Source organism: Buceros rhinoceros, unplaced genomic scaffold (genome assembly GCF_000710305.1).
Source record: "Buceros rhinoceros silvestris isolate BGI_N320 unplaced genomic scaffold, ASM71030v1 scaffold2524, whole genome shotgun sequence".
Lineage (NCBI taxonomy): Eukaryota > Metazoa > Chordata > Aves > Bucerotiformes > Bucerotidae > Buceros > Buceros rhinoceros.
In genome coordinates this window covers 12,374-33,940 of record NW_010409851.1, presented here as the reverse complement: position 1 = coordinate 33,940, position 21,567 = coordinate 12,374, and the positions used below count along the sequence as shown (strand labels likewise).

The window sequence follows — 21,567 nt, the reverse complement described above, 5'->3', positions numbered from 1 at the left end:
TTGAATTAAATTTTCTGTACTCAGTAAGTTCTAAATTGAAAAGAATTGCTATAAAGTTGATAATACTGCTCTTTTCTACTACTGCTTTTCTTTCAAGATTTGGAAAAAAAGACAATGTCTGTTTGTACTTACAGTGGGTTCTCGCAAACCTGTAAGAGGACGACCTAAAGAGAGCACTCCCAGAGCTGATATCGCACCGCTGGATTTCCAGGAGACTGTCTCCTTGAAAGAAAGAATGGCTATTTACAAGGCTGCTGTGTCAGAGATAGAGAGTAGCAACTCCTTTGCTCATGTAAGATCTCAATGGTTCCTTATCTTCTTAGCTCTGTTTGCTTTTCATAGAGGGATATCCTAAATTCTTTATTTATTCAAGCTGAATGATGGACTACTACGGGGATCAAAATTTGAAACCTACATTACCAAATCTGCTTAGCAAACATACCGATACATCTCTGTCTGTATGGAATTTTTCCTCCTATATACCTTTGGTCACTTGGACAATTCCTTTAACTCATTGGAAGGACTGCTCTTTTTATTCCAAAGTTGCATGAGCTGCATTTATTAGGGCCACAGGCTTGAGACAGATTAGCAATACAGTTATTCTTTCAGCTCATAATGGCAAAACCCAGCGGTTTCTGCATTACTAAAGATATTACCAAATAATAAAATCATATTCAAAAGCACATTAATTTTAGACCTCTTGCTGTTCAAACTAAAGAATTTGAAATTGCTGCATTTGAAAGTAGCAGCTCTGTGAGACAAGGTGTGTGAAAAAGTATTGTTTTACAATAGTATTATTTAAAAAACGGGCATTACAGGAAAAAACACTCATCTCTACAAGTCTAGCAATAGGGATTAAGCATTTTACAGAACAGTTGTAACACAAACTTTTTGGCTAACAGAATTCATAATCTATTAAAATAGAGCAAGTCCACTCCATCACACATTTAATTATCAGTCTGGAATGGCTGAAAATCAGGTCTTCAGATCTCAGCCAGGAAAATCTGCCTCGGTTCTGCAGAAATACTAAGGAGTAAAAAATATATTTTTGCCATATGTTAAAATCCTACCTAGACACTGTACTCAACATTCTCGTAGCAGGAAATGGAGGCATTATGCTGGCCTGCTACAATGTTAGACTGACGATAGTTCTTTGCTTACACTAAACTTTCAACACATGGGAAGAACAACTTTTTCTAAGTGTAAACTCATCCAGAGTAATTTCTGTCAGTCAGAGAGCATTCTCTCAAAAGAAGGACTACAATTCACCTGTCACCAGCCAGCACCTTTGTCCATATGCAAGAAGAGCTGTAGAAGGATTTCCAGTCTTACCTGCAGTTTGGTCTTGGGAAAAGTGGTCTGCAGCAGCTGAAGGGTTCTTCAATAGCCCAGAAGCCACATAGTAGAAACAGCCACCAGCCACACCCACCAAAAGTCCGGGTTTTTCCCGACACCAAATTCCTGCCTGCTGCCTTCGTTATTTCCTAATTGCTCCTGTGTATTTGGAGCAGATTCCTGCAATTCACCTGGATGAGAATGTTCCAATTCTCTACTCCTGCAACTGTAACCATTGCTGCAGTCAGTACTCTCTCTCAAAAAGAGAACTGCGTGAAGTTTGACCCAACCTAACTGTGCTGAGCACATAGGAACTACTTCATTTACACTCCAGAACTCCTCGCAATTCCTTGATAAATGGATCCTTGCCTGCAAAAGGAACAGTATATCCATTTCCATTAGAGGTAATGACTGTATTTCCTTAAAGGACCTGTAACTTCATTTACCCCCTCTAAATATCTCCAAATTGCTGCAAGGTGTACCTGAAATGTTCATTCACTAAAATAATTACTTTTCACGTTCACATATCCATGTACATATAGAATTGTGCTGCTTTCATCACTGGGAAAAAATAAATCTGGTTTTTATGACCTGCTTACTTACCCACCAGGTGTAAGCACTAAACCTAAGTTTACTTAGTAACTTTCATTACAAGGCTGTTTCTGATAATCAGATGGTTTATTTTCTGCATAGTGATTAATAAGCTCAAAAGCTTTGTTCTAGTACCATCTAGGAGGTAACACAAAAGGGACAGAAATAGAACAGGGAGCCTGAGGGTAAGGGCACTCTTGCAGCCTTTGTTAGTGAAGAAAGATCATCTCACAAAGGCCTGCTTGAAGCTCTCTGCATGTTTTCCAACAATACTGTTGAAAAAACACGGAGAGGGACAGGTGACAAGTCTGAATGCAACAGAACTCAGAACAGACAAGTAGAAGAGAACAGCAGGGAAGGATTGTTCTGGAAAGTGGTTGCTACTGACAGTCAGGTAGATGGGACCTGCTCCTTTTGATGCTAATGATTCAGGCAAAACATGAACATTTTTCAAATATACATTGGCCTTCAGTTCTCCAAATCACCATGTATGGCTCCTGTGCACTTGCCTATGAATTTGTCAAAAACAGTACTTATGACTGAGTCATTTCTGCAAAGACAGAGCATCACATGGCTAAAAATACATGGTGATTCCCCAATACTACAGAGGAAACCACTGAGTCCTCAGACATTAGTTTAGGCAGATATGAACATGCAGCTACACCAGCAGACTCTATTTCACACAGAAGCATTTAGCATCTAGTGTTAAATTCTAGATTGCAAAATACCAAAAGAACTTCATAATTTGTAGGACCTAATTTTTGGTTGACAAGAAAAAGTCCTAAAATGGGCCAATGAGATTCAACAGTTAATGTTAAGGGTACATATATGGTTTGTATTTTGATGCTAATGCCTGAAAATAGTGTATTAGTACTGTATTCTGAATGCTAATGTTAATTCATGTCTACTGTTAAAATAAGTAGAGTTTACAGATTACATCCGTGGGAGTTGCCTATATAAGGCTACAGACAAGCGTTTCCAAATTTTCCATTTGAAATTTATAAGCATTATAGCACACTATTATTAACTCATTTTAAAAAAATCGACTCATAGAATTCTTAGTGTAAATGGAAAACAACTGGCCTTATTTTACCACTCTAGACTTCAGAGAAAGCCACGTTCTGTACTGTGCCTGGCGGCCTGGAAGCAGTGAGGAAACAATTCGAGAAAGTGCAGACCACCTCTTCAAAAAAGACCTTTGCTCGGTACCAGCACAAATCTGTAAAGGTAACAATAGCATTTTTAATACTATCAAAAGAGGTACGCCCTGCTATATAGCTTGAGGAAAAAATGTGATTGTTTGCTTTAGTGAAGAATTTTCATTATGACTAAGACAACACTTCCCTAATGTTCATACTCACAGAACTTTCTCTTTGAGATATACTACAGGAATCATACATTTTTTCCCCCTATGCAGACAACAACTCAATATAGACAATACTAGACTTACAGCAAATAGAAAACTAAAGCAGATTACTACCACAGCAGTGTTTCATACTGAACATTGTCCATAAGACTGTAATTCATTATCAAGTATCATGGTGATATTTTGCATTTATTGCACTTGATGTGATATTAAGCCATTCTCTTTCAGAAGCAGTTTCCTGCTTCCATTGAATTAAATCTAATAAAGTCCCCTAAACAGATCAAAAATTGCACAGAAGAACCCAGATGCTACATAAAAGCAGCAGCTAACTTATTTTAGATAAAAGGTCTTAACATTTTATTACTTCATTAGCATATACCATGAAAAATTGTTGTATGAAATAATGCTTTTGGACTATGTGAAATCCCCTATAATAAACCATATTGCACAATCTGTCCTGTGCATTCTGTAAAACAGTAATGGCACAGTAAATTGCTTTACTATCCTGCACTTCTTGGAGAGATTCTTCGGCAATATTTCTCTCCAACTTTGTAGAACAGGACATATCAACATTCTGCCATGGGTTCACTTTCATGGTAAATAAGTTTCATCTTATTTACCAGTCATCTCTCATTTCTTGAACATTAATACCAATATCAACAATTTGCACAGACAACAAGCAAAATTCCAGTTTTGTAGGGGAGAAGACGCAGTTTGCTGCATATGTATTACAGTATTTTTTACTAGGTAGAAAAATCCCATAGTTGGACACAATCATACTGGAGCAATATCCATAGTAACAGGAAGCGTCATGCACGTACTTTTCTGATGACGTGGTCCGCCCTAGCTGACAATTACCTGGATGAAGGAATGCAGAACCACGTATAGAAATTATGTGAGTTTTTCACTTACTCAGAACCAAGTAATTTAATTTCTGTGATGTGAAGGTGTGTTTTCCCTCGCCTAACAGTGACATCGAGTTCTCCACAAAGCCACTACGATGGTTCCATTTGTTCAACAAAGACGAGACGTCTAAGCATACTTATCCATGTATTCATCCTCTGTGGCTAGTTGAGGAGGCTGTCTCAAATCGTCAGCAGAAATAGTCACGTTCACAGGAAATAAAATCACTCAGACTATATGGAACAATCTTTAAATTTAGGTTAAATAACTTACTGCAAGACCATAAAATCCCATTTCTATCTAACATAACTGCACTCTCATGGAAAATGGGATTATACACCTAGATGGTTGAAAGATTACTCAAGGTCACTGAATCAATCCCAGGGCAAAGCAGAGAAATGTAGTTTGAAGACAGATCTCCAGTCTGGATAAATTAAAAATATTAATCCAAACTAAAATAAGGTAGCAATTCACTTTTTACACAGTAATCTAAATAGCTGAACATATTACTACATATTCAATTATTGCATAAGGAGTGCATGGCTTTTCATTCAAAATATTAACATCAAATATGCAAATAATAACTATTTATCTTTCTGTTTTTCTCAGCAGCCATCACTCATAGCTCTCTCTACTGCAAAGGAGACTGGTTCCTTCTGAAAGGTGCCACATTACCAGTAGGATGTACTAAACTCTTGTCTAGAATGTGAGCAGCAATGAAAACTGATCACAGAATTGTCATGTGCTCACAAACTCAGCCAGAGTTCGTTTAGAGATCTGATCTTTAATTCAGCCACTAGCATCATGAGCACCTTTTATCGTCAGCCACCAAGCTGAGAGAGGTCATGAACTTCTGCTATTGTTCTCCAAATGCTGGCCTGGACTGGTTTGCTGCACCAGCCTGGCTAGCTACTTGCTCAAAGACAGCCTAATTATCCAGAGTCAGAATCAAGCCGTTTCTGGCAAGTGAGCTGAACGTCCTACATAGGAGGGATGAGTGGAATATATTGAAAGCATCCAGTATTCACTCAACCATATAATATCGTGTGTCAGGAATGACACAGGTGTAACTACACTTCCTTCACCGAGGGTCATTCCAGACAAATTTTCTAAGATTGCTAGTGTAGCAATTGCAAGTTTTCTAGTGATAGCAGAGGGTAAGATTGAATAACTGGACAATGGTAGTGAATGGTGAAAACCTTACCTTTTAATGAAAATCTTCCATACGGTGCCCAAACCACCCTGAGCATATACATACAATCAAGGCCGACAAATCCTAGAGGTGGAGTGCAGAAAAGTAAAGTAGTTGTAAGAAATTTCCGCAAGACTCTCACAGTTCTGATGTGAGAAATACCATGATAAGAGCATAAATCGGTAAAAAAAAAGCCCAGCTTTGAGGAAGACATTAACATCCACACCAAACAAATCAGCAGTCAGGCATTCTATTGTTACTAATTTTGTAATTGAAGCCGCCTAAAGGGAACTGCCTGTTTGTACATACTGTTCCTTTAGAACAGTTAAGTTCTAAATCTGCCAATAAATAAATGATACTATATTAACCAACTTCCCACAGAGCTTATATGGTGACCATAATGTACAGTTCGATGAAAAGCAAAATGCCTCAAATGTGAGTAAGAGGCTTTCTTGTGCTAGGACAAGCTTTGGGGCCATTTGTTCCCCTTGAACAATACATACATACGCATTTAGAATTCCATACATGTTTTATGTACATATGCATATAGCATAGCATACATATTCAGAGCCTCAAAGCAATTTTATTTTTCAAAGGGAAAATATGTTTTGTCTGTTGTTAGAACAGAAGGAAACTGCAGAAATGTCAACACAAAAAAAGAAAATTTTTCTAAAATACACAGAACAGTTACTGAAAATTCAAACCTTGGCATATTTTGCAATAAGAATTCTACCTAAATTATTGCGTTGCAGAAGCACTAAAACTGACATACAGGCCACTAACATATAAAACATACGTAGCAATTACAGTTGTCTTCAGTCACAGAATCTGAACGCCTTCATGCACATGTATTCCCCTAACAAAACGTATACAGACTTATTCTCACATTTACATATTAATTTTTAAAATAGTATTGTGTTAGGTTAGAATGACTTATCCAGAAACACAACAGGACACTGCAGCCCTCTGTACTGAGTACCACACAGATATGCACGGGAAGGCCAGCAGCCCCCTAAGCAGTGAATTGAAACACATAGAAGAGAATAGAGGGTGATAGAAGTCTGAAATAAAATGACTGTATGAAACCATTCATAAGCTAGCAGCATACCAACAATCATCCAGCTGACAGTGTTTTCTGAAGCTCACTCATGATATGGCACAGAATCAACAAAAAATAATTGAAAGGTGATTCTTGGGCCACTGGAAAAGCAACTGTAATAGCTGTCATTTCACTCCTGCTACAAAAAATGACTCTGAGTTCTCTATCTGTGCTCCTCCCCGGCACAGCTGGAGGGGAGCTGTTTCCCCCTGAAACCACGGTGCAGGACCTGGTTGATTAGATAACCTTGCTTGATTTAATAACGCACAGCACCGCAGGAATTGTGTATTCCGCAGAAATCAATCACACACTCATAGAATTGTTTTGGTTGGAAGGGACCTTCAAGGCCATCGTCCAGCCATTAACCCAGCACTGCCAAGTCCACTACTAAACCATGTCCCTCAGCACCACAACTATATGACTTTTAAATACCTTCAGGGATGGTGACTCTGCCACTTCCTTGGCAAGCCTGTTCCAGTGCTTTACAACCCTTTTGGTGAAGACATTTTTCCTAATAACAAACCTAAACCTCCCCTGGTGTAACTTGAGGCTGTTTACTCTCACAAGCATAACTCTTAACTAGTATTAAATCTAGATCATGATCTTCAGCCACAGTCCTGCACTGGAGGCACAACTTACCCTGCTGAGTAAGTGCAACCTTATCCCATGCAGACCACCAAATAATTCTACAGAATATTCTGCAATATCTATGGGGTCCACAAAACATGCCATAAACTCTGATGGAGTAGACTAAATTAATCCTGCCTACTGGATATCCTGTCTTAGATGCAGCAGTTGGCCATTACAGAGGAGGGATGAAACCACAGGTTGTCCTGTTTCCCACTTACTTGGAATAATAAACAAGCAGCATTTTACCCTCCATCACTGGAATTTCAATTAGCCGTCTTGACAGACACACAAAACATGAGAACCTCCAGGTCCCTCTTCTTCCCTGCATGCCCAGAGCAAGGCTGTGTAATTATATTGTCAAAATCTGGCCCATAATGTTTCGGCTGCATTTCACTCAGCAATAGCTGTCGCATTAAACGATTTTAATCTTTCTCAATATGGCAACTACTTCATAAGCAGTACCAAAGTTACTGCAATAAAGCAGTAGTGACATTCAGATTAGATTTGCTTCCTGACTACATTAAGCCTAATTATATTCCTTTTTAATACCCCGCACCATTCAAAGGACACATAATGACTATCATGAACATATTTCACGTCTCATGAATGAGCTTTTCCAGTAATAAGAGCTTGACTTACATACCTAAAACATGCACATCAGAAAAACATATCTTAAATGAAGAAAGCATAAATATATTGAAAAGCATATCCATATACAATGAAAAGGCATATTATACATACACATACATAGTCATTAAACAGAGAATAGATGGAAAAATTTACAATTCATTTTCTTTGAATTGCCTCTTTTAAACTTGGTATGGGGTTAGCTCAGTTGTGCAGCTCCCTCACAACTGTTACACACACAGAATATACAGTGTAAACCACGCTCTGACTCGCTCTCCTCAAGCCTCACCTCACTATGTCAGTTTGAACTTCATGGTAGATAGGATTAATTTTGATCCTGATAAGGCACTGAACTGTTTTCTGGGCCAGTAATCAGGAAATTTATTCTACCATTTGTTCATATTATTTTAATTCATCTTACAGTTGAAACAGATGACTTGGCAGCACAGAGGTGAAGGAGAATTCCTAAAGCCTACAAAGGAGATGCATGTTGTTTCTCTGCCACAGAACCTAAGTGCCTTTACTGCTGACTGTATAGCAGAAATTACTGGCCAGGCAGTGGACGCTCCCCTATACTGATTCAGCAGAATCGTTAGTGGAGATGCAAGCGCTGTAAGCATTCTATAGTTTGAAGATGGAATAAATCCCATAAACATATGCTTTGTCATGGGCTGACTAAGGGAGAGAGCTAATTTCTTGACTCACAATTAGCTGGATTTCAAGGAGGTACCGCAATTTGAGATGCAGGAAGCTAACAGCTCTCTGTTGCACTGGAAGTATAGCAGCAATCTCAGAAACACAATGCTGCCTCCATTCACATTATTCTGAACACTTAGGAAGCCCTTACTGGAGGACCAGAAGTTCCTTTTATCTGAAAGCTTATTATCAGCAGAAACTAATAAGAAAGCTTCCTTCTCCCGAAGGAAAAAGAAAATTTAACTTGACATGAGTGAAATTGTTTGTTAAATGTCTCTGTGTGCATGCTAGGGTGCAAGAGAGAGGCAGCACAGACCTGCTATCTTAATAATATCAATCCTTAGGATTTATTTCTTCTAATCATTAAATCTTGAAGTACTCCATGGGCACAGGTAACGTAGTGTAACACAGGTTCTGTGACAGGGTTTAAATAAGAAAATAAATCTCTGCCAGGATCTGGAGTCAAACTAAACATAGATAATCACAGAAATTAGTTTACACAGACATCTCGGACAGTGCTTTAAACTTCAGTGATATGCTCTGTTTATTACACGGCAGTTGTCAGACTTGTAGATACAATGCTAGCCCGAGTATTTTATAGGCTCAGCTGGTTAGCCTATGGGTTATATTTTTACAACTGCAATTTGGCATGAATTCAACATGATTTTTGCATTGGAAGAGCTGTATAAAGCATATGCAGGGAGTCAACACCTCTTATATAGACATGTCATACTTCTACAAAGGCATAAGCCTTATGTCTGCTGGTAGGGAACAAGTTGATGGCACAGCACAAAGCCAGGAGCAGTCTTCCTAGTCACCTTTGTCCCCTTTTGGTCTAACTACACATTGTACATATTCATGCAGCTGACCATATCTGCTAGTCAAAGCCTTGCTCCAGTAACAGAAATGACTTGACATCCTCTGTGTTATAAAAAAGCCTGTCCTGATTTTTATGGCAATAAATATCAATCATAACAATGCTACTCTGCTGAAAAATGACTGTTCCACTTACACCACTTGCATTAGAATGCATTTGTGAAAAGCCTTTGTAGGAAACAAAACAGAAAAATCCAATTTACTATTGCTGTTAATGTACAGTTATTTTTATTTGTCTTTAGGAAATATCAAGTAGAAGTCAGCTCACAGTATCAGGCAGCACCAGGGAAACCAAGTGCAATGAAATGACCTCCAAAGAAAGTCAAATGGAAGCATCTCAGACAGAAGAGGTAAGTATATCAATTAATAACCATGTCATTGGCCAATTACACTGATGCTGATACATACCTGCTTTGCTTTTTCCTTTACCAGTTGGTACAGCAAGATCTGGGTGTTCTGCTGATAGTCTGCCTCATTAGGCAATGCATAATAAATTTTTAAAGGTGTTTAAGTGTTTAGAATTTATTATTGTTTTAACATGGTAATTAATTAGGTTTCCATTCACATTTTTTCTTTGACCTAGCATTTTAAATACAGTTGCAGAAGTGTGGAAAATTCTCACATATTGCACTATACCCTGTAGTAAAGCAAAGGTTTTGTGCACAGGTTTCTCATCATGACCAAGACACTCAGGAGATAAAAATGGCCTCTACATTTACACAGCACACTGATGAAACAGGTAAGAAGTGGAATAAAGAGAATAAAGGCTCACAAATGAGCAATGGCAAATACAGAATTACTCACACAAACGTACGTCTCTTCACATATGAAGACGAAAATGCATGTTGCTCCGAATTCTCAGCAAAGCACATTCATTGACTTCAATGGGACTTAAGAAATTAGTTTAAGATTCAGTACAGAGATACAGCTTTTGCATTAGGAGATGGTTTTAAATACGCACTCAGTTGCTTAAAAGAACTGGAGACTTGAACAATTGTGTGAAAACACAGGCAAACACTAGCCCACGTATATACAAAATTGTGGATGAGAAAGGTTCGATTTATAGCTGAACTGAACAGCCCTGCAAAATACGACCACGGTGTTAAGACACTGCTGCTGTTGCAGTTTTTTTCTGGTAGTACTAGTCGCACATGTATTCTCCCACAGACCCCAGTCAACCTTTAGCCTGGCCACACCACTCAGATACGGCAAAACAGTAGGTGATAACATGTCCCTCAACCGCTATCCTGTCATTCTCTCTATGGATTTCTGTTCATGTTCAAATGACTCTCCAGACTCCTGCAAGACTAAGTACGATCTTTTCTAATGTAATAATGTTTTCTAATTCACTGATAAACTCAATTTCATAAATTGCAGGGTAGAAGAAAAACAATCTTTTTTATTCCTCTTCCCATTGCAGTAATCAAAGCAGCTCAGAATGAAGAGGTCCCAAAGACTGTGATTTTGGGACTGAGTCCCAAAGCAGAGATTTTAAAGCAGATTGAAAGGACAGCACAGGAAAAGGCTGTTCACTCGGACAGAGAGACTGCAACACCTGCAAACGAAGTAAAGGTCTGTGCTTTTAACAAGAGGGATCTTTATGCAAATTAGGAGTGGTGAAGTTAAGACATTGGTCTGTCATACAGTCTGAATTTCTATTTTGACTAATTGTGATTAAAAATGTAACCTATGGCAGTGGTGGGAATATATGGACTTTAGGAATTAAGTGCACATAACATAATATGAAGCACATTAGAAGGGTCAGCATGTAGTACAGTATGTGACAAATGCAATTAAAAGTAGACCTTAATAAAAACATCTGCGTTCCTGTCCTCCTCCACTGAGTACAGTCTACACTTTCCTTGTTTTGAATCTGTAAATATGCATAATTTCTGCCACCACAGATTTTCAGAAGCATAGAAAAGGTCACTTTCAGAAGAAATTAAAATGAGCATAAGCCACAGCATAACTTTACATTATGTTCATAATGCACAGTCTGAATTTGTTGTAGCAAAACCTCCAAGACCGCTCAATTATCATTTTGCATTTTGTATCAATTTCACATTTCTTTTTACACATATTCTATGGTGCAAATAGCACATCTCTTAGTTCAAAAGATTGCTTTTATGCATTCTGAGCAACAGCAGATGGATTGTATCTCTCCAGACCTTTTTATAATCCTATCACTTGGATCCTTGCAGAACTACCTTTCGTGAAGAATAGAATAATTGTTTTATACGTTATTATACTTCAAAAAACCTAACCACTTCTGTTCCAGAAAGATGGAAAATACGTACCAGGAAATTACATTGCCTTCCTCAGTTAGTTCACTTCTACTGCTCCTACTTCAGCAAGCTAACTACAGGAAACTTCTGTACCAAGAAAATAACAGGACAGAACTGGTAATTCTGCAATGATTTGCTCCAGATGAATACGAAGCACAGAAAAGTTTTTCACTACTTTTGCAAAAGCTCCTTTGGAAATGACAGCAGCTTCCCAGTCCACAGAATTGCCCAGCTCCCCAACAAAGCCCAGAGCCCACTGTCTCCACATACCTGTACCCAAAGCAAAGCAATTTATGTGAACTAAGACATTTACACAAACATTTCCACCCACAATTAAGGAAACACTTTGAGAAACATTACCTGAAAGAGACTTCTGGTCACCAGATTTCATCTGGTGAACCTGAAACATGATGTATGGCTTTGCCTATGTTCACAAGACTAGAAAGATAATGCTTAGAGTGTGTGAAATCCATAGAGGAGAAGTCCTCTCTGTAAGATGGGTCTTTGAGAATTAGCCTTTTGTTCCAATTAAAGACCTGGAAACCATCACAGGAGGAAATGTTAAATACATGTAGCCTGTATGTTTCAGACCCAGCCTCTTGATACACTGCAAGCACACGCTCCAGGCTCTGCAGGAACTACGGCCAAGGCTCTTGGAGCAGTTAAAGGAGGTGTTTGTGCAGTCACGTGGATGTTTGAAAGCCAGCCACTGGACTCTACAAATAGAAAATTATCACAAGGAGCAAACATTAAACGAAACCATCTGACTTGCCATCCAGAGGGGCCTGGACAAGCTGAAGAAGCGGGCCCATGTTAACCTCATGGGATTCAACAAGGCCAAGTGCAAAGTCCTGCACCTGGGTTGGAGCAACCACCAGTATTGATGCAGGCTGGGGAATGAAGGGATTGAGAACAGCCCTGTGGAGAAGGACTTGGGGGTTCTGGAGGATGAAAAACTGGACATGACCCAGCAATGACCCACATCCTGGGCTATATCAAAAGAAGCTTGGCCAGTAGGTCAAGGGAGGGGATTCTCTTCCTCTATTCTGCTCTGGTGAGACCTCACCAGCCTGAAGTACTGCGTTCAGCCCCAGGGCTCCTCGTACAGGAAAGATCTGATAGAGCAAGCCCAGAGGAGGGCCACAAAAATGATCAGAGTGATGGAGCACCTCTTCTATGAGGACAGGCAGAGAGAGTTGGAGTTGTTCAGCCCAGAGAAGAGAAGGCTCTGGGGAGACCTTATTGCAGCCTTTCAGTTTCCGAAAGGGGCTTGTGAGAAAGATAGGGACAGTCTTTTCAGCAGGGCCTGTTGCGACAGGACAAGGGGTGATGGTTTTAAACTAAAATGTTTTTTAAACACACTTTCTGATTCCGAATTTGATGGTAATGATATGCAAGTAGTACAAAAATACAACGTAGGAATTCAAATTAAAGCTCTGTTAAGACCAGACAGCTGAGAAGCTGAAGACTCAGGAACTGTTGTGAAAGCCTCTAGCTACTCTCTCATCCATTATGAGGATTAAAGCTACAAGAGCTTTCCTGAAGAATTATAGAGAGCAAAATAAAAATAAAATTATTCTAAACTACATATTACAATTAAAATAGAATTACTGTTGTATTTGAGAAATATTAACGTGCTAGAAAAAGGCCACAGAATGCACCTGACCCCTCACGCTTGAAATTAATGCAACATCCTCTTAACTGAGGTAAAATGTTGCCTGTATAAAACAGCTCTAGAGATAACACAATGGTCACGTTTTGTGCATATCTGGTTTTAGTTTATTAAACAACAAGTTGTGACTTAAGACAAAGTGAACTACATTTTGCTGGGTTTCCTGTTTGAGTAAAATTATTGAAACAGGTAAGAAATTAACACACAATTTTAAAATTTTTTCCTATTTCCTGCTGGGCAATTTTACCAGATGATACAGCCCTAGTCCAAGTTAAGGCAGCAAACACATTTAACTGATGTCAGAGTCCAAGTTTCACATCACTAAGGAGTGGAGCCACTCACTGTCCATCAAAAAGCTGAGCCTGTCCAAATTGAAGTAAACTTTTAAAATATATGAATATAGATGAGTATTTATATAAGAATATAACCAAACATCAAAAATAAATTATGTCTCCTTTCTCATGGTGCTTTTGTTACTTAAAATTATATTAAAATAGCATTTAGACTGCAAAGATGCATTTGAAACTTGGGAAATATTACATATGCTATTGCATGATGAACATCAACATCCTCCTTTTGTGCATCTAATTTGGGCACTGAATATAGATGGGATGTCACACAAAAATAGACATGACCATAGCTTTAGACATTTTAAATACATGAAAAGAATGTTCATGCTTGAATAGCAATGAAAATAGGAGAACAAAGCTAAATGCTCCTGTAACTGTGTAACTCCTGAACAGAAAGCTCTGCTTTGGGTCTTCCAACTCTGTGCACTGAGAAGGCTGCTACCTCTGTTCCTGCTAGGAGCAGAATTAAACATAGGTAGCTTGTGAGCCTGTAAAATGAAGAGCAGAACGGTGGTGGTCCAACAAAATACTTAATGTGGTGAGTCGGCCTTGTCCGGCAGCTAAGTCCACATGGGTCGCTTGCTCACTCCCCCACAGTGGGATGGGAGAAAGAATCAGAAGAGCAAAAAGAAGAAAACTTGTGGGTGGAAGTAGGGACAGTTTAATAGGTGAAGCAAAGTTGGAACACAAGCAAAGCAAAATAAGGAATAGATTCACTACTTCCCATCAGCAGGCAGATGTTTAGCCACTTCATGGAAGCAAGGCCTCAACACACACAACAGTTACTTGGGAAGACAAATGCCATAGCTCTGAAATTGCCCTCTTCTGCCTTCTTTCCCTCAGCTTTTATTGCTGAACACGATTTCATATGGTGTGGAATATCCCTCTGGCCATTTGGGGTCAGCTGTCTTGGTTGCATCCTCCCTCAACTTCTTGTGCATCACCAGCCTACTCACTTGGGCCAGGGAGAGGGGTGACAGTGGGTGGAAGAAAAGGCCTTGACACTGTGCAAGAACTGTTCAGCAACAGCTAAAACATTGGTGTTATCAACACTTTAGACACATATCCAAACCATAGCACCATATGAGCTGCTATGAAGAAAATTTACTGCATCCTAGACAGAGTCAGCACACTTCAGCATGCTAAGAGGAAAAATACCCAGTACCAGCAGAACATTGAATTCTCTATATGGTCAAGCCACTGTATTTTATTTCAGGTCTCTTCTATCTGGTGAATATTAATGAATCCAGACCAGCCTCTCCCCCACTGATTTTGTAGGACCATTCACTTGTAGTGGCTGACCTTTTGCCATCTCCCACCCAGACACTCTCTCATTTCTGCTCCTCGACAAGCATGGAAAATCTCACGGGTCAAAATAAATACACGGATATCACTTAACAATTACTTTCACAGGCAAAAAGGACTTGACTTGGGGAAGATTAATTTAATTTATTGCCAATTAAAATAGATTTAGATGGTGAGACAACCACTCCTGCCTCTTCTTTTCCCAGGCTCAACTTTACTACTACCTCTTCTACTTCCTCTCCCACCTCCAGCAGCAAAGAGGATGAGGAACGGGGGACTGGGGTCAGGCCATACCAGTTCCTCTCTGCTGCTCCCTCTTCCTCACACCTTTCCCCTGCTCCAGTCAGGGCTCTCCACAGGCCATAGTTCCTTCTGGGAATACCCACCTATTCCAGCGTGGTGTCCTCCACAGGGTGCAGTGTGGATACCTGCTCCGGCGTGGTCTTCTCCACAGGCTGCCAGGAACTACCTGCTCCCCTGGCTTCTCAGCAGGCTACAGGGAAATCTCTGCTGCGGTGTCGCCTCCCCTTCTTCTTCTCTGACCTTGGTGTTTGCAGAGTTGTTCCTCACACTTTTTTTCCCTCAGTCCTTGTTGCATGTGCAGCATTTTGCCCAATCCTGAATACCTCTTCCCAGAGGCATCACCAGCACGGCTAAGGGGCAGGTTGCATCCAGCACAGGGAAGCCCTGGCTCCTCCTTCACAAATGCTGCCTCTGCAGCCCCCCAGCCACCAAAACCTTGCCAGCGACACCAATACATAAATAATTTTCATTAAGATGAATATTGGCTCCACTATTCAGACCTGGAAGTTGCTTTGGGATAAACTTCTCTTACATTTTCTCTTTCTCTTTGTTCTTCTCTTCTCTTGACTGTTTCCTTCTGAGGCACAATACTCACTATCAACTATCCAACTAAATGAAGTATTAATCATCCAACCAGACAGTTTTCCAGGAGACACGTCACCTTTTTTTTGCCTCTCAATTACCTGATCCCTTTCTGCATTGCAAAGCTTGTGCCTTTCATCTCCTCCCACTTTACATGCAGAATACTTGCGTACCTAAGAACATTAAGCTGATTCCTTACGTTTGGCTCCCGTTACCAACCATGAGCAGTCTATGCCTAGCGAGGCAGGACGTGTGGCTGGAACGCTGCACTCCACACCTGCCCAGACCCTCTTTGTCACCCTGTTCAGAGACTAAGGCAAGGCTACATTTGAGGCTTTCTACATTTGTAGGTCTTTCATGACCTACAATTCTTTGGGGGTTTTGTTGTTGTTGTTGTTTTTACTGGTGGTTTATTCTTTATTGCAAGTTCTATATGACTTTGAAGATATTTAATTTTCAGCATTATTCACAGCTCTCGTTACGGGCAGTAGAGATAGGTGGCAACTAAAGCTGCAGTTATAAAATCTACATCACTTCCTGTCTTGATTTGTGAATTGCTATAAAATCAATACCAGCAGGCAAACCAAAACCTGACAGAATGCTGAAAGGGGCCTAATTTTCTGCCAATGACAAGGGCCATTACTATTGTCAATATTATATAACAAAAATGACAGTTTTAACAAAACATATGGACTGATATATAAATAAATCATAATATGTGGCTTAAATTAACTCATAACTTTTTAATATGTGGTTCTAGAAACTGCAGATTCAGGAAAATGAAATGTGCAGACTCTGTCAACAGAGAGTTTACCCAATGGAATCCCTAGTAGCCGACAAGCAGAATTTTCATAAATCATGTTTCAGATGTCACCACTGTGGCAGTCAATTAAGGTAAGAAGTAACTGCATGTTCACTCACAAAACTCTGCATTTGAATATAAATACAGACAGCAAAATCATTTTCAACTGGTCTATTCAGCCTGTAGTTTGTTGGGTTGACAGGGAGGTTCCCCTTTCCTTCTCTGCTGCTGACATCCGCATGGTGACGAGGAACAAGTCCTTTAAATTCTCCAAAGAAAGCTTCATCCCAGTACCTTCCAAATTCTTCTGTGTATTAACTTTCTACTGACTGTTCCAGACTTTCAGGAGAGCTAATGAACCAGAAGCAGCAGACATAGAAACTGGGGTGGAATTTAAGACATCTGAACACAGACAGATTTTTCTCTCACTTTTCCTCATCCACAAAATGAATGATGATGGTTCTCTGCATTAGCAAACCACTCCTGTAACCTTAGTATGAAGTGTGGTATTCATTGCTCTACCAGACTGCAAAGGCTAACAGTTACGATTTTAATACCATTGAGTTTAGTTACGCACATTTCCTTTACTTCATTAGGAGAAGATTCCAAATATAATTAAACACAAATTTCTGTAATTTGCACAAAGGCTGAGGAAAATTTGCACTGTATTTTCTCTAGCTATTTTACAGATAGAGGATTTGGCCTTTCATATGATAAGGTCTCAACAACCCCAAGGTGCTGTGGAACATTCCTGTTTGAAGCTTATGCTGTGCAACAACTGTTTATGTCATTTATGTTCTTCCTTAAACCACAAAGCATGACTCCTCCTTCATTCAGACATAGAAATTGTATGGGAATTTGCAATTCAAGGGGGTTTTTTTTGGGTTTTTTTCCTGTTTTTTTTTGAGGGGGTGGTGGTCAGAATTTGTTCTCTTTTTCCTCTTCCTTTCTTCATATATACTGTCATGTAGGGGTGCTTGAAATACAAAATAAAGTGTAAAATTCAGGGTAGATTTATGATACCTAAAAGTATAAAACAAATTCTCTTCCATTTGGCAGCCTGGGAAATTATGCATCTCTCCATGGAAAAATATATTGTAAACCCCATTTTAAGCAACTTTTCAAATCAAAAGGAAATTATGATGAAGGTTTTGGACACAAGCAGCACAAAGAATTATGGAATCCTAAAGATCAGTGTGGCTCAGTTGGCAACATTCATGCTGAAGAAACAAATCCCATTAATAGTATACCTGTTGATCCTAAACCAATTACAGAAATTGATCAAGACTTGTACTCAGGTACTGAAGGTACTCATCCTGATATTTTGGATAATAATTTGAAAAAATCCACAGAGAGAGGTAAGTTAAAGATGACATGGCCTCCTTCAACAGATGATGCGACACCTAAGAAAATATTTTCTATTGAAGAAGTGGCTAAAGTAAATAAGCCAAAGTGGCCTCCAGAAGGTTTTGCTCAAGAAGGTTCTAGTTTACATACAAATAAACCTCTGGGCAATAAAAAGGATCCTCAGAAAAAAAATGCTGTGAGAGAGCAAAATGAAAACAACACTGCAAATGCACAACAAAATCAACACTCATCCTTTAGCTCTCTGTCTGAAAAAGAAGACACGAATATCTGTAAAGCAAAGCAGAATGAAGCAAGCAACAAGGGAAAAGATGAGGAAGCTGGGAATGTGCAAGGTAAGCTGAATAAAACAGGAGGATCACAGAACAGGGAGGAAAACAGAAAGGGTATTAATGAAGGTGATAATGTGATTGTGCATAGTGCTGGGAAGGAGCAAGAGAAAAAAACTAATGAAACGGATGATTCAGAAGTTGTACAGGTTACTAACATTGATGATGTAAGAGTACAAAAGGATCACAAAGAATTCAGCTTGAATATCAATAACAATAACAATTACGGTATTTTTTCACATCCAAACATTTGTAGGCAAACCCCAACTCTCTCAGCTATGTCTAACCCAATGACAGCATTAAGCCATGCAGTTCGTGCTGTATCACAGCATGCCTTTGCAAAGCTGGAAAATCGGTCTGGAAATGAAGAAATATTTGAGATGTATGAATCCCATGAGAACTATTCTAGCAATACTGTAACTGTTTCACAGGATGAACAGAACTCAAAAGAGGAAGATGCTGTTACCTCTAACAGTCTTGCTCAATTTAATAAAGATGCCACTTGTCAGAAGTCTTGTACTAATAGGGCATTGGTTTTAAAGGAGGCAACCAATACAATATTTTCTGTGGAAACTGCATTGGTATACATGGCAGAAGAATCAATGTACGACAAAAACATAAATAGCATTTTACCTGAAACTCTGAAAACATCCGTCCTTAAAAAAGACAATCTGGTTTTAGACTGTGGTGTAATAGACTCTGTAGACTTAACTAAAAGCTCCTGCAGCCCATATTCAAAAGAACATAGGAATTATGATACAGAACTGATTGATACTAATGCCTGGCAAGAAAGTCAAATAATCAAAGTGTCAAAGAATGACAGAAACACAAGCTTAGATTCACTCAGCTCAAGATATACAGCTGTTCCATCATGTCAAGACAAGAAAGTCAAGTCCAAACAGCTCACTGTAGAAGAACAAATTAAAAGAAATAGATTCTATGATGAAAATTAATAAGAAAGCTAAAAGTGATCAACTGCATCTAACACTCATTATAAAGTATGTCATAAATAGGTATTTCTTCAGTCCAGTTATTTTAGTTCTTCTTGAAGAATTTAATATCCAGAGACTACATATGAAGATTTGTATTATATACTGTCAGTTACTCACTTTATTTACTTAGTTTATATTTGAGGCAAGAAAGATGCATAAAATAGAATTTTTTCAGTCTGTGATTAAAACAAGTTGTTTCTCTATGTTCCAGAACATTGCAAGGAATATTTTACTACGTGACTGTCCTGCAGAAACACAGTAATTCAATTTTACTGTTTATAATTTGTAACAAATTAAGAGATGAAGCACCTGGAGTGCACAAAACAAGAAAAAACAGTTCCGTAGGTTTTTTTCTTATGTATGGTTATTATTGCAACAGCAGTTGCTCCATGACATATTATGTACATCTGTTGTGTTAGCTCACACTGGAAGATTTGCGGTTTGTTTGGGTTTTTTGGGATTGCTTTGTTATTTTTTTTTTCAATATCACGTGGTACTTAGTTTGAAATGGACTCATTATTGAATAGTTACCACAACAGGTTGGTGAATAGTACTGCTTTGCTATATTCCTAGAGCTGCTACTATGGCACTATATTGCATGACAGAAAAAAAAAAAAAAGCATGTAAATTTTAACCAAACATCCTAAGCAGAACTGGAACAGTGTTTCAAACACTGGGTCATTAAGAATAGTGCTTGTTTCAGTAACTAATTCAAAGGCATTTTAACTGAAGCAGCTCTCCAGTTTCATATTTAAACTTGTACATACTTTAGATTTAGCAGATTTAGAACTTTTTTTTCCTTAACATGTTTATGGATTAACATTTGCTTTCTTAACACTATTCCAGCTTGCATGAAACAGCAACACATCATTCAACTGTTGACTATGCATAATAAAAAAGCACTTTACAGCAAATTATTTTGTGAAGTTTTTTTTTATATGAATTTATGCATATTATTTTCCTTAAACAGTTCTTAAAATTCTTCATGTGATAATTACTTTACACTATAGCATTTATCACAGTGGAAAGGAAGGATAATCAAACTACAGTTTTCAAAATAATTTCTGAAGTATCTGACAGAGACAGGTATTTTGTCTGTGTTGTCATGCAGGATGAGTTTATTATGTGACAGAGGAGTGAGGAGAGAGAAATGGAGACCAAGTGCATCTCACCCAACTCGGTCTGTAAAAAACCACTGCCAAGGGCTTTAGTTCGAAGTAAGAGCCCTCAGACACAATATTCTCACACTCTAAAGTTATTTGCAAGTCCAATGAAATCCAAATAATGTCAAGTTCCAGCTCTATCAGCCAGGAATATTATGGGAAATTTATGGGAAAGACAGGTAGATGTTAAAATGGTCAATAAATTATTTTGCAGAGTTCTAGAAGAAAATATCTGCTGCACTACAACTCATTGCCCAGAGCAATGGGATTGTGAGTACATGGGATATCCACATGAGACTCTTCTTCTATACCTACACAGAAACCACTGTAAAGTATATGCACACAAGGAAAGCTATATGTAGTATTTCTTCCATAGGAATACTTCAAGAGAGTGAAGCCTCCTCTTTACGTATCATGTTTCACTCCTCTGAAGTATTCTCACGAATTGCAGAAATATAAACAGACCCCTTAAAATGAATGTTCTCAGAAGAATAATTAGCTGTCAGACAAGGCACTCAGATCCCACTGTATTAAATAATTTCTTCAAAAAGCATTAGCCTATGGGCCATTGAGAACTTTCAAAAATTATTTTGGCAAGATATCTCTCTCTTATTCCCCCACCCCTCTCTACCCAGTTTTGTTGTAGCCATGATAAATTATTTTCTAAAACCCAAGAGATTAATAAATAGATCTAAATGACTTTGTTTTTTTGAGTAGATAACACAAGTACAAAAAGAAAAAAAGTCAACAAAATTCCAGCTAAGACAACAACAAAAATCTTAGGAAATGAAACCCCAAAGAAAATCAATGGAATTTGTCTAAAATACACAGAGCTCTACACAAACAAAACTTTTGAATCTTCCCCATTCCCTTAAATTTCTTATTAGGAATACGATTTTTTTGACTGTATTATTTAGGAAAGATGAATGTTCTTGAGGCTGAAATGGTGGGTGCTTGTTTATACGGACATGCATAGGTGCGATCATATGCAAGTTAATAGTTCAAGTGAAAAGCTAATATGGTTGCAACATTTGGATCTGAAGTACAGTCCTGTGTAATTTTTCATTCTTCTGCATATTCTGATGAATTTAACCTTGTATCCTA

General features: G+C 38.6%; 1 protein-coding gene across 1 annotated transcript in view; it reads left to right on the top strand.

Annotated features, from left to right (window-relative positions):
* XIRP2 (xin actin-binding repeat containing 2) overlaps positions 1-19,216 on the top strand; it is a gene marked incomplete at its 3' end in the record, with an annotated part of 42,188 nt that extends 22,972 nt beyond the window's left edge. Inside the window, exons 3-9 of the mRNA XM_010135357.1 lie at positions 135-292; positions 3,028-3,153; positions 9,558-9,665; positions 9,982-10,054; positions 10,736-10,887; positions 16,573-16,706; positions 17,674-19,216. Coding sequence (XP_010133659.1) covers positions 135-292; positions 3,028-3,153; positions 9,558-9,665; positions 9,982-10,054; positions 10,736-10,887; positions 16,573-16,706; positions 17,674-19,216 — 2,294 coding nt within the window. The remainder of the gene's footprint in view (positions 1-134; positions 293-3,027; positions 3,154-9,557; positions 9,666-9,981; positions 10,055-10,735; positions 10,888-16,572; positions 16,707-17,673) is intronic.
* Positions 19,217-21,567: the final 2,351 nt, after the last annotated feature.